At 46.6% G+C, this 12,500-nt stretch overlaps 1 protein-coding gene across 5 annotated transcripts in view; it reads right to left on the bottom strand.

Moving 5' to 3' along the window:
• The window catches only part of LOC122252389 (thiosulfate:glutathione sulfurtransferase), a 69,695-nt gene that overhangs the window by 20,768 nt on the left and 36,427 nt on the right, over window positions 1–12,500 (bottom strand). For 3 of the 5 annotated variants that reach the window (XR_015191813.1, XM_086546222.1, XM_086546217.1), the window contains one exon: window positions 11,065–11,319. Coding sequence is in view for 4 of the 5 variants with exons in the window: in XM_086546222.1 (XP_086402348.1) it covers window positions 11,065–11,319 (255 nt within the window). In the remaining variant the exon portion in view is untranslated. Of the gene's footprint in view, window positions 1–11,064; window positions 11,320–12,220 lie in introns of all 5 variants that reach the window. The other 2 variants (XM_086546227.1, XM_086546214.1) reach the window with 2 other exon arrangements.

The following is a 12,500-nucleotide window of genomic DNA, read 5'->3' on the forward strand; positions in this document are numbered from 1 at the left end:
TCACTCAATCGGTAGCTATATCTCGACTTGCTCTATACTATCTAATCTGTACCGACATGTATGTCAACCTAGACACTTGTGTAGGTAGCGCTACAAAATACACATACATATGTAAATACTAATGAATTTCCGTAAAAAAGTATCTCTAGCCCCCCCACCCCCATCTCCCCCTCATTCCTTCGAACGGATGAAGCAATGATAAACAATACACATCGAATGCTAAAACACATACATACAACCATACAAAAATATGAAACCGCCTATGATTTATATAATCCAAACCGCTTACTCTATTTCTATATGTGAAGTAACAGGTTCTCTCTCTCTCTCCGCCCCCCACCCCCCACCCCTTCTCCTACTACACGCTTTCCCCGTGTGAATATGGATACGATGACTCCCCCCCCACCCCCCACCCTCGACCGCCCCTATATTATCTTTGCTTCTCTCTTCACCCTCTCATTCTTTCCCTCTTTCTGTCTCCTTCCTTCTCTTTCCGTTTCTTATCTTCCTTTCTTCCCTCTCGTTTTCTCTTTCTCTTTCTCTCTCTCTCGCCTTCAGTTCCTCTCTCTCTCTACCTGCTATTCCTTTCCATCTCCCTCCGTCCTTCCATTCCTCCCTCTCCCTCTCCCTCTCCCTACCCCACTCTCCCCCCTCTCCCTCTCCCTCCCTCCTAATTGCAGTTGTTACTCTCCCATACCTTCAGGGGTTTATGAAAGAGGCGGGTTCAGCGAGCGACCGAGGAGGAGGAGGGGGGGGGTAAGTAAGAGGGGGAGGGGCGCGACAGTCTGGCGCCACTCGCCACGCTCGGTCTCACAACCCCAACATTCCGCGGAGATCCACCGTTCGCCCCCCGCCCCCCCCATTCCGTACACGTACATCTGTTCAACAAACTCCTGTACAATCCCCTCCGTTTAGTTTTATAGGCCTCCTGTTGCTACGGACCTAAGCTGTCTTACTCGGGGAGAGAGCTGACCGTCTCGAGTTCAAGGCAACAAGCTTTGTAGGGACGGGCCGCTCAACATAACCAAATGGGGAGTGTGGGTGCGTAGAGTTTGCTCGCAGTACCTTCCAGCGATGTCTCTCTGACTGCCTGGGTCAGCTGTTGCGAACATGGAAGAAAGTTTTCACGGTATCTATGGCTTGGTGGCAATGTTACACACACACACACACACACACACACACACACACATACGTGCATTCATACATACAAACTCATTGGCAAACAGACACATAAGCGCGCGCTTCTATCTATCTATCCGGTTATCTATCTATCTATCTATATATGTGTGTGTGTGTGTGTGTGTGTGTGTGTGTGTGTGTGTGTGTGTGTGTGTGTGTGTGTGTGTGTGTGTGTGTGTGTGTGTGTGTGTGTGTGTGTGTGTTTAAGTGTTTGTTTGTGTGTGTGTGTTTAAGTGTTTGTTTGTGTGTGTGTGTTTGTCCGCGAAGGCCTGATCACACACACACACACATCCATTATAAACCAAACCTTACGGACACGTATTTCCGCGCTCGGATAATTGCGAAGAGACTCCAAGAACAAATACAATCGCGAGGCAGATGTTTCCACGCGCGTCAATGTCACAGGTGTGCGCACGAGGCCGAGTTCCCTTCCCCCTCCCCCTCCCCCCCCCATTTCCCAACCCTCTTCTCTCGGCTCCCCCCCTCTCCCTCATGTACTATTTCCACTTCCTCCTCCCCCCTCCCCCCCATTTCCCAACCCTCTTCTCTCGGCTCCCCCCCTCTCCCTCATGTACTATTTCCACCTCCTCCCCCCCCCCCCCCCTCGCGTGACGTGGCTACGAATGTCCGGGCATCACAACAAGCCCACGAGGGATGGGCGCAACGCAAGGCTCGGACCACAAGCGTTGAAGAAACGTGGCTCACGTCTACATACATACATACATTTTGTGTGCATATACGGCCATACATGAGTACATACATACATACATACATAAATACACACACATACACACACACGTGTCTCTATGTATACATTATCATGCACACCAACACAAAAAAAACTCGCCCTACAGACACACACCGCAGTCAAGCACTTAGCCCCCCCCCCGCCCCCCATTGAAAGACAGACACACAAGCAAACAGCCCGTAGAAAAAAAACTGCATTCCTCCTCCCCCCTCCTCCCCCTTCCCCCCGCAAGCAAGGACAACCAGACATACTACGGCAAGGCGAGAGGGATTGCGGGCTGAGGATAAGGTAGGATTGAGACCCACGACGATTAATCCTTATCCTTGGCTCAGCTAATCCTTTCTCCTTGGGCAATTCACTGGGGTGTGTGTGTGTGTGTGTGTGTGTGTGTGTGTGTGTGTGTGTGTGTGTGTGTGTGTGTGTGTGTGTGTGTGTGTGTGTGTGTGTGTGTGTGTGTGTGTGTGTGTGTGTGTGTGTGTGTGTGTGTGTGTGTGTGTGCTTGAGTGTGTGTGTGTGTGTGTGTGTGTGTGTGTGTGTGTGTGTGAGTATGTATGTGTGTGTGTGTGAGTATGTATGTGTGTGTGTGTGTGATTGTGTATGTATGTATTCGTGTGTGCGCGTCTATATCTTTGTGTGCACTTGTTTTCGAGTACGTGTATATCCTTGTCTTCCCTCTCCCCCCCTCCCCCTCCCCCACCCTGCTTGCCCCCGTGTATGCGGTCACATGCACATGATGCGATGCGGTGTGTGTGCTTGCGCGTTCACACAAAGCTAAATATATTCAGACCACCATGCGCCCTACAACACAGCGCTTAGTAGTGGAGGGGGAGGAGGGGGGAGGGGGGAGGGAGGGTTGAAAGAAGGGGAGAGAAGGACGAACGGAAGAGCCAAGGGGTCAGCGTCGTACCCGGTGACCCCGTGCCAAGTAAAAGAAGTGGTAAAACAAGCAATCAAACAAACAAACAGTAGAATTGAAACGGGAGATGGAGTGATAGGTAGAGATAGAAAGAGGGAGGGGGAAGGGGAGGGATAGGGGGAGGAGAGGGCGGGAAGGTAGGTTGAAGAGGAGGAGGAAGGAGGATGGGTGGAAGAGGGTGAGGAAGGAGAAAGGAGAAAGGGTGGGAGGGAAAGAAGGAAGGAAGGAGAAAGAGAGGGAGGGACAAAAAGGAGAAATGGGGGAAGGGAATGAGGGAGGGAGGGGGTGAGAAGAAGGAGAATGGGAAGGAGAAAGGTCGAGGAAGGAGGAGGAGAGAGGAAGAGGAAAAGGAAGTGGAGAAGAGAGGAAGGGCGAGGAAGGGCGAGGAAGGAGAGAGGAAGGAGGAGGAGGAGGAGGAGGAGGAGGAGGAGAAGAAGAAAAAGCAGAAGAGGAGGAGAGAGGAAGAGAAGGAAAGAGGAAGGAGGAGAGAGAGGAAGAAGAAGAAGAAGAAGAAGAAGAAGAAGGAGGAGGAAGAGAAGAAGAAGAATAAGAAGAAGAAGAAGGAGGAGGAAGAGAAGAAGAAGAAGAAGAAGCAGAAGAGGAGAGAGGCAGACAAGGACGAAGAGGCCCATGGCACTGAGGTCATTCCCTCCCCATGGCTGGTGAGAGATCGTTCACCTTATTTGGTCATCTCTTTCTCTCTTCCTTTCTTTTCTCTCCTCTCCCTTGCCTTCTCCTTTTCCTTCCCTCATCTCCTCCTCTTCTCCTTTTTTATTTACTTGCCCATTCTTCATCTTCTTCTACTCGTCTTCTCATTCTTCTTCTTTCTGCTTCCCTTCTTTTCTCTCTTTTTTCTACTTCTCTCATTCTTCTTCTTCTCCGTATCTCTCTTTTCCCCCAAAACAACCTTATGCACGGAGAAAAAATCGCCATAAACGTCCAAAAGCTCAACGCAAAACAGCTGTTGCATGCCCCCACCCCCCCACCCCCCGACCCCCCGTGTGGAATCGCGCCGGCTCAAGAACAGCCGACGTCAAAATCATGCCGGCTAAATAACCAAATCGTCTCACATTCTGCAATTTATCTGTATATCACTGCTAAAATAAGAGAATTAAAAGTCGGGAGAAGAAGGAGAAAAAAAGAAGAAGAGCAAGAGAAGAAAAGAAAAGAAAAACAAAACAGGATTAAAAAAAAAAAAAAAAAAAAAAAAAAAATATTCTGGAAGGGGTAGCACCTAGTGAAGGGAAAATTGAAGAGGGTGAACCAACCCTCTCTTACTCGTACTCCTCTTCCCCCCTCCCCCCTCCCCCTCCCCTCTCCCGCTCCCCCTCCCCGTCACTACTCGGCGCCACTGTGACGCTAGGAAGGGCTGCCAAAACCGCAGCAGGTATGTACGTGGACTACTTAAACACACACACACACACACACACACACACACATACACACACACACACACATATGTTTAATATGCCCTCTCTCCCTTGCTCTTTATTATTTCTTTATTTTCCTTTCTCTTTCTTACTCTTTTTCGCTCTTTATTTCTTCGTTCTCTCTATCTCCATTTCTTTCTCTTTCGCATTTCCATTTTCCATTTGTCTTGTTCTCCTTCCCTTTCTCGTTCTTTCTCAACGTCTTTCTCCTTCTCCTCCCCCCTCCCATTCTCTCTCTCTCTCTCTCTCTCTCTCTCTCTCTCTCTCTCTTTAATATGTGTTTCCACCCTTTCGTTCTCTGTGCCTCCTCCTCCACCTTAAATTCTTATTTTCACTCCATAGAACTGCTTAATAATTAGAAGAAAAAAAATGTTACTTATAAGTTACTTACTACGAATGACTTGAGGTACAAAGGCATTCTAAGTAAAATGTGGATTTCCGGCGACCGTAAAAGATTGAAAAAAAAAAAAAAAAAAAAAAAAAAAAAAGAAAAAGAAAAAAAAATGACGTACGCGAACAGACATGGGAAATAATGATACCGATGATGATAACAATATCGATAATAATGATGATGGTAATTAGATTCTTTTTCCGTTTTTTTTTACAATGGAACCAACCAACAGAAAAAAATATATAACATTTATGAAAAAAAAAATCAGCAGCTTTATGTGAATAGGGAAAGGCAAGAGGCGGAAGCTCACTCCACCAAGTAAGTAGCCGTGGAATGGAAGTGGAGTGGAGTGGGAGTGGAAGTGGAGAGGAGGACTGCGTGTAGCAAATTCCCTACGAGTATAAGGATAATGATGGTGATGGTAATAATGATGATGATGACAATAATTATAATAATAATAAAGCTGTAATAATAACGAAACAATAACAATAATAAAACAAACATTACCATTAACGATAACAATGACAATAATACTGACGATGCTGTTAAGCCCTCCCTCCCTTTCTATCATTCTCTCCCTCCTTCATTTTATTCTTCCCTCTCCCTCTCCCTCTCTTCCCCTCCCTCCTTCCCTCTATTCTCGCCCTATTCCCCCCCCTTCCCCTCCATTCATATTATCCCTACCTGCCCCCTCCCGTCTCTAATCATTTTCTCTCTCATACAGAATCCTCTATCCTATCTTCCTCTCCCTCCCTCCCTCTTTCCTTCCTCCAACCCTCTCTCTCTCCTTCCCACCCTTCCCCCTTTCCCTCCCCTCTACCTTCCCTTTCTTCCCTCCCTCCCTCCTTCCTTCCCCCCCTCCCTCCCTCCCTCCTTCCTTCCCCCCCTCCCTCCCTCCCTCCTTCCTTTCCACCCTCCCTCCTTCCTTTCCACCCTCCCTTCCCTCCCTCCTTCCTTCCAACCCACCCTTCCTTCCCTCCTTCCCACCCTCCCTCCTTCCTTCCCACCCTCCTTCCCTCTCTATTATTCTCCCACCCTCCTTCCCTCCCTCCTTCCTTCCAACCCTCTCTCCCTCCCTCCCTCCTTCCTTCCCACCCTCCCACCCTCCCTCCTTCCTTCCCCCCTCCCTCCTTCCTTTCCACCCTCCCTCCTTCCCTCCTTCCTTTCCACCCTCCCTCCTTCCTTCCTTTCCACCCTCCCTCCCTCCCTCCCTCCCTCCCTCCCCTACCTTCCGTGCCCACTGCCCTTGCCCTTCGTAGCATCACGTGACCAAAATCCGCTGGTTGCTACGCTCCGGTCACGTGCACACTCCCTCACGTGTGTGGAAGGTGGTCACGTGCAAGACGGTCGACACGTGATGTAGAGAAGGAGGGGGGGGGGTACGGGGGGTACGGAGGGAGGGAGGTAAAGTGGGCAAGGGTATGGGAGTAGTTGTGGGGAGGAGGGAGGAGGGGTGAGGGGTGAGGGGTAGGGGAGAGGGAGGGCCTAAGAGGGAAGGGAAGGGAGGGGAGGGGAGGGGAGGGCCTAAGAGGGAGGGGTGTATGGGAGGACAGGAGAGTTCGTTAGACGGAGATGAGGAGGAGGAGGAGGAGGAGGGGGAGGTATTTAGAAGGGTATGGGGGTAGAGAGAGACATACCGGTATGTTAGTAGCGTAGATTGAAAAAGAGGGAGGGAGGGAGAGGGGGTAGGGGGGAGGAAGACACAAATCGAGGAGAGAAGAGGAGGGAGAAGAGTCCGAATGTAGAAGGGTTCAAGAAGGATATGGCAGGAAGGGTATGTTCCGTTGCCAGATCTCGCCAGACAAATGATATCTTAAAAATATATCGAAATATCCTTATCGTACACGTGATGCCGTTATCTTACGATGTTTCTTAATTATCGATAAATTACTTTCTTGATTGCATACCGTTTCGCTAAATATAAACATCTTTAAGCTGTAATGAATTTAGAAAAATGAAGAAACGAGGTGTAAAAAAAAAAATAAATAAATAAAAATAAAAATAAAAAATAAAAATCGGTCTCTTATACGTGTGAATTATTTATCTTTTATTGACCTAATATTTCTTTCTAGTTCAATGTATTTCTAAAGAATTTGATCATTCTAAAAAAAAAAAACTAACATGAGAAAAAAAAAGAATTGAGTTCACACTTGAAAATAAAATTCCCTTGGGATGCTCAAACAATCGCTTGACTGCTTGAACCCACACTGCATGTAGTTTGCTATCTCTAATCATGCATGTTGTTTTGTATGTACGCATATCACACACACACACACACACACACACACACACACACACACACACAAAATTGAAGGATATCACGATAATTATCCGTTTAATTTCAAATCTGAAGAGAGAGTCACGACAGCTTTGGAGGGACGACGGTAGGCCAATCTTAAAGGTGTGGTTTCCTTACTCACAAGTTTTCCTGGTCGTTTAGAGGCACGAAGTCAACCAAATGCCTTCCGTGTAACAAGCACGACTTATTATTGTATTACTGTTTGCGTAACATGAATAGTAATACATATGGAATTGGTTATTCTTAAATGATTGATCCCAAGAAGATAACTTGTACAATGATATAATACATTAATTAATATATATATATATATATATATATATATATATATATATATATATATATATATATATATATATATATATATAGAGAGAGAGTAGAGAGAGAGAGAGAGAGAGAGAGAGAGAGAGAGAGAAGAGAGAAGAGAGAGAGAGAGCGAGAGAGATAATATATAATAATAAAGATAATAGTAATAAAACTACTACTACAACTACTACTACTACTAATAATAATGATAATCAAAGTTCACAGTATCTTCTATCAACACATTCCCCTGTGAACTGAAACACGGCCATAGCAATCTTGGAGGAAAAAGAAAAGTGTTTTCATTTGATTTTCGTCCACACATTCTGGGCTTCCATTTTTTTAATATCCCTTTGTATCAGTAGTACAAGGTACCGAACCCACGATACTCCCACGGACTAAAATCGACCCGTGTGGTTTAAGAATTTCCTTGAAATCCCCAACTCCCTACCTATCTCCCCTCCCTTCCTCCCTCCCTCCATCCCTCCCTCTCTCCCGTCATCATCGTCATCAAGATCCTCATCATTATGTATATAGCATGGCCACCTACCCCCCACCTCCTTCCCCTTCCCTCACTCCCTTATTTGACGCCCCTCCCCCATACAAGCACCCCCACCCCCTCACCCACCACCCACCTCCCTCCAACATATCTACCCACACCAACCAATGAACCTACACCCCCCCCCCCTCCTTCTTCTCTCACTCCCTTATTTGACGCCCCTCCCCCACCCCCTCACCCACCACCCACCACCCACCTCCCTCCAACAGATCTACCCACACCAACCATGAACCAATACGGAAAAGCAAATCTCATTTCTTCCGTCTACCCTTCTATCCTTCTCTCCTTCTTTCTACCCTGTTCTGCCTATCACTCTTGTTCACCTACTCCTAAGGTCACCGGGTCCGGTTGCATAACAGCGAGTGGGACCCCAAGCAATGCGGGGCGTAGGGAGAGAGGTACTGTATTGATCGCTTGTTGCAAGCTCAGCAGTAGCATGAGACTTACTTTCTCTCTTGCTCTCTCTCGGGTTTTATGCTTTGCTCTTTTTATTTTTTTTTTCATCTGCTTGTCTATTGATATGATTTTCTCATTCTCTCTTTATTTCTCTCTCTCTCCCTCTCTCTTTTTTGTAGAACTTTTACTTCTTCTTTAGAATCGTTGACAACCTTTCTCCTCCTCCTCCTCCTCCTCTTCTTCTTCTTCTTCTTCTTCTTCTTCTTCTTCTTCTTCTTCTTCTTCTTCTTCTTCTTCTTCTTCTTCTTCCTCCTCCCCCGCTACCACTTTTTACTCCCCTTCCTTCCTCCCTTCCTCCTCCACACACTGAGTCCAAAGTTCTGCTTGCATCATGCAATCATTACCGCCAACTCCCCCGCCCTTTATTCCCCCCTCCTTCTCCTACCCCTCCCCTCCCAACAACCTCCTCTCTTTCTACTCTACTCTCACTCTCCCCCTCCCCCTCCCCCTCTCTCTCTTTCTCACCCTGCCCTACTACCCCATCCCCCCCTCTCATCTCTCTCTCTCGTACGAAGGTCACGGAGTACAAGCACAAGGGGACGGGTGATATATTTGCTTTCGCAGACACCAGAACGGAGGTGGGGGTAAGGGGAGAAGAGAGGGGGGGAGAGCGAGAGAGAGGGAATGCCCAGTTGGCACTTTAATTAATTGGGGTGATTAGTCTTCCTCGACTGTGAGAAAAGGATGAAAGAAAGGATGGATAGATAGATAGGTAGGTAGAATGAGAGAAAGAGAAAGAGAGAGAGAGAGAGGAGCTAGAGAGAGGAAGAGAGAGATTGAGAGGAAGAGAGAGGAAGAGAGAGGAGAGAGAGGGAGAGGGAGAGGGAGAGGGAGAGGGCGAGGAAGAGAGAGGGAGAGGGCGAGGAAGAGGGAGGGAGAGGGAGAAGAAGAGAGAGGGAGAGGGAGAAGAAGAGAGAGGGAGAGGGAGAAAAAGAGAGAGGGAGAGCGCCTAAAAAGCCTAAACCGACACGCAGTCACACCCCGCAGGCACCTCGAAGAAAATTCTCGATGGACTATATTTACACATCGCTCTCCGTCGCCAAGAAAAGAGGGCTGAGGGGGAGAGGTCTTCTGCGTCACTCCTCTTTCCCTCTTTCCCCCTCCCTCTTTTACGATCTTCCATCCATCTATCGGGACCTTCCTCCTTCCTTGACCTTCCCTCCCTTCTTCTTTTCTTTTCTCCCTCCCTTCCCCTCTCTCTCTCTCTCTCTCTCTCTCTCTCTCTCTCTCTCTCTCTCTCTCTCTCTCTCTCTCTCTCTCTCTCTCTCTCTCTCTCTCTCTCTCTCTCCCGTCATCAAGATCATCATCATTACCCTTATTACGGTCATAATATATCGACGAAAGAAATCAAAAGTTAACAAAAGAAAAAGAGAGAGAGAAAAAAAAAATAAAGAAGAAGAAAACTAAGTTGGAGACGAAGACGAAGACGAAGAAGAAAGAAAGAAACAAAGAGAAAGAGACTGCAGGAACGTGATGAAATTCAACATATTGACGCCCATCCCTGCCGCACCCTGCACACATCCCCCCGCCCCTACCCCTACCCCTCTTCCCCTTGACCTTCCCTCCCTCCATTCCCCTCATTCTCCTCCTCCTTCCTTCCTTCTTATTCCCCTCGTGCTCTCCCTTACGCTTTTCCTTCTCCCTTGACTTTTTATCTTCTTTTTCTTCTCCCTTTCCCTTCCTCTTCCTTTTTGCTTAGTCCTCCCCCTCTCTTTCCCCTCCCCTCCTCCTCTTCCTCCCTTCACTCCCTTGTCCCCCCCTCCCCCCCTCCACCCAACTACTCAAGTCCCATGCTTTAAACTCCTCGCAATGTTGTTTACGTGTTGTTTACCTCGTGCCTTCCGCGTCTCGAATAGTGCATCGTTGTTTCCCTTCTTCTCTTGGGTGACGATCTAATTCAATCTTATAATAAAATAATCGAAATAAAAACCAGCCTGGGTACGAATCTAACGGGCGCCAGATGGTCGCCGCGTTTCTCGAAGTTACGTAACTTCTTCTTTGCCTTCACGGGGTCTATCGCGAGACGTGTGGGTTGAGGGGTTTTATAAACATAGTTGTGGGGGTTTAGAGAATAAGTAAATGGCGATTTTTAGCTATTATCCTACCTTCTATCCCCCCCTCCCGCCCCCATCCCCCCTACCTACACTAATCTCCCCCCCCCACCCCCTTCTCCAACCACCCACAAGACCATAATTTTTACACTTATCTCTCCCCTAAGTCACTAAAAGTTGACCTTGACTGTGGATCGCTGCAACGCTGCTTCCTTCCCACCCTCTCCCCTCCCCCCTTTCTCCCCTCTTTCCCCCTCCTCTCTCCCCCAGTCCAGCCTCTCTCCCTTACTATCTGATAAGCGTGCGTTCGCGTTGGTCAGATCACGAGAAAATGTGACTGAAAATGTTCATCTAGACCAGTCGCTCTTAACTTATTATCTTAACCGTCATTATCTTTATCATCATCATCATCATCATCATCATCATCGTCTCATTATGCACTGGTTATGATTTCAAGACATGGCCCACAGCCTGAATTTGTACAATTAAAAGAAAGAAAAAAATAAAAATAGAAAGAAAAAATCCCAGGACAAAAAAAAGAATCCCCAAAAGAAAGAAAAAAAAATCCCAGGACAACAAAAAACAAAAAACAAATAAGAATCCCCAAAAGAAAATAAGAAAAAAAAAGAAGAAAAAAAAAAAGAAGAAGAAAAACCAAGAAACCGAAGACTCCCTCTCAAGCGCCTAGCGAGCGAGCGAGGGAGCGCAACGGCAGTCATCACGAGTACTCACGGGGGATGTTGAGCGCTCCGGGGATGACGTCGTGCTTCTCCAGCTCCTGTGGATTCCTGACGTCGATGAGCGCGATGTCCCCGGCCATCTGCAGCGTCATCAGCTCTTCGAAGTCCAGCTCGGTGCGGCGGTTGAGGCGACGGCCGTTCCCGATGCCGTTCCCGTTGGAATAGGCCGGCGCGGCTTCGTGGGCGGGGGAACACACGTGCTGAGAGCTGGAGGCGTGCGCGATCTGCTGGGCGCACGTGCTGCACGCTGCACGACGGGGAGAGAGAGGGGGCTACGTTAAAAAAAAAATAGTTTAAAATTTTCATTCATCATTTTTTGGAAATGGAAATTAGGGAAGTTTATATTATATATATATATATATATATATATATATATATATATATATATATATATATATATATATATAATACACACACACATATAGATATATTTATTCAAACGGATATATAGACATATATCCTAGGAACAAACCAAAGAAAATAAAGTATATTTCTCTTGAACAAATGACCATTTTCTCATTAATTCATTCAACAAGTTAATTGCTATGACCTCGTCCTCGATCCTATCCTATCCTATCCTCTTCCCCCTCTTCCAATCTTCCTTAACCACCCATCCAATAAGAAACAACAAAAACAACAAGGAATCCACATCAACAACAATAACAGATAGGACATGTTTTCCCCTTTTTCCACGAATCACAATTTCTGTTTCAAGCTACAATAATTTGATATCTTTGATCAATATTTTTCATTAAGATCTCTTGGGGAAAATACACACACACACACACACACACACACACACACACACACACACACACACACACACACACACACACACACACACACACCTTTCAATCAAAGAAAAATCTTTAAATAAGAACTATCATACGATTAATATTCTTCCCATTAGAATATAATGAATTCTGGCATCTTCAAATGCAACAAGTTCAATAAAAATAAAAATATGGAGTATATACCTGTGAATAGATAAATGCATTGATTAAATATAATTAAAAAAAATAATCAAAACAACAAATCAATAAAAAAAAACAAAAAACAATTCAACATCATGTTAATATGTTAACATCACTAACTATTTTCACAATTCCTAACAAAAGCGCATCGTTAGTTGTATTTGTTAGTTCTACCTTTGAGCATGTGGTTAGTTTTGTTAGCGGCAGCAAAGGGACTCTCAATATGTTGGGGTTGGAGGGAGGTGGTGGAGGAAGTGGTGGAGGAAGAGGTGGAGATGTCATTGGCCACGTGGAGCTCGTGCATGGGCGTGGGCGCGGGCGTGTGAGGGCGTGCGGCACAGGGCTTACACAACGTCAGGAGTCGTGGGGCGGCCGCCAGAGACTTGGCTAGGATCTCCATTTTGTCTTGTATGTATGTGCGTGCGTGCGTGTGCGCGCGACTTCTTGACCTCCG

The sequence above is a fragment of the Penaeus japonicus genome, unplaced genomic scaffold (genome assembly GCF_977035675.1).
Source record: "Penaeus japonicus unplaced genomic scaffold, GWHDUDI00000001_assembly GWHDUDI00000002, whole genome shotgun sequence".
NCBI classification, from domain to species: Eukaryota; Metazoa; Arthropoda; class Malacostraca; order Decapoda; family Penaeidae; genus Penaeus; species Penaeus japonicus.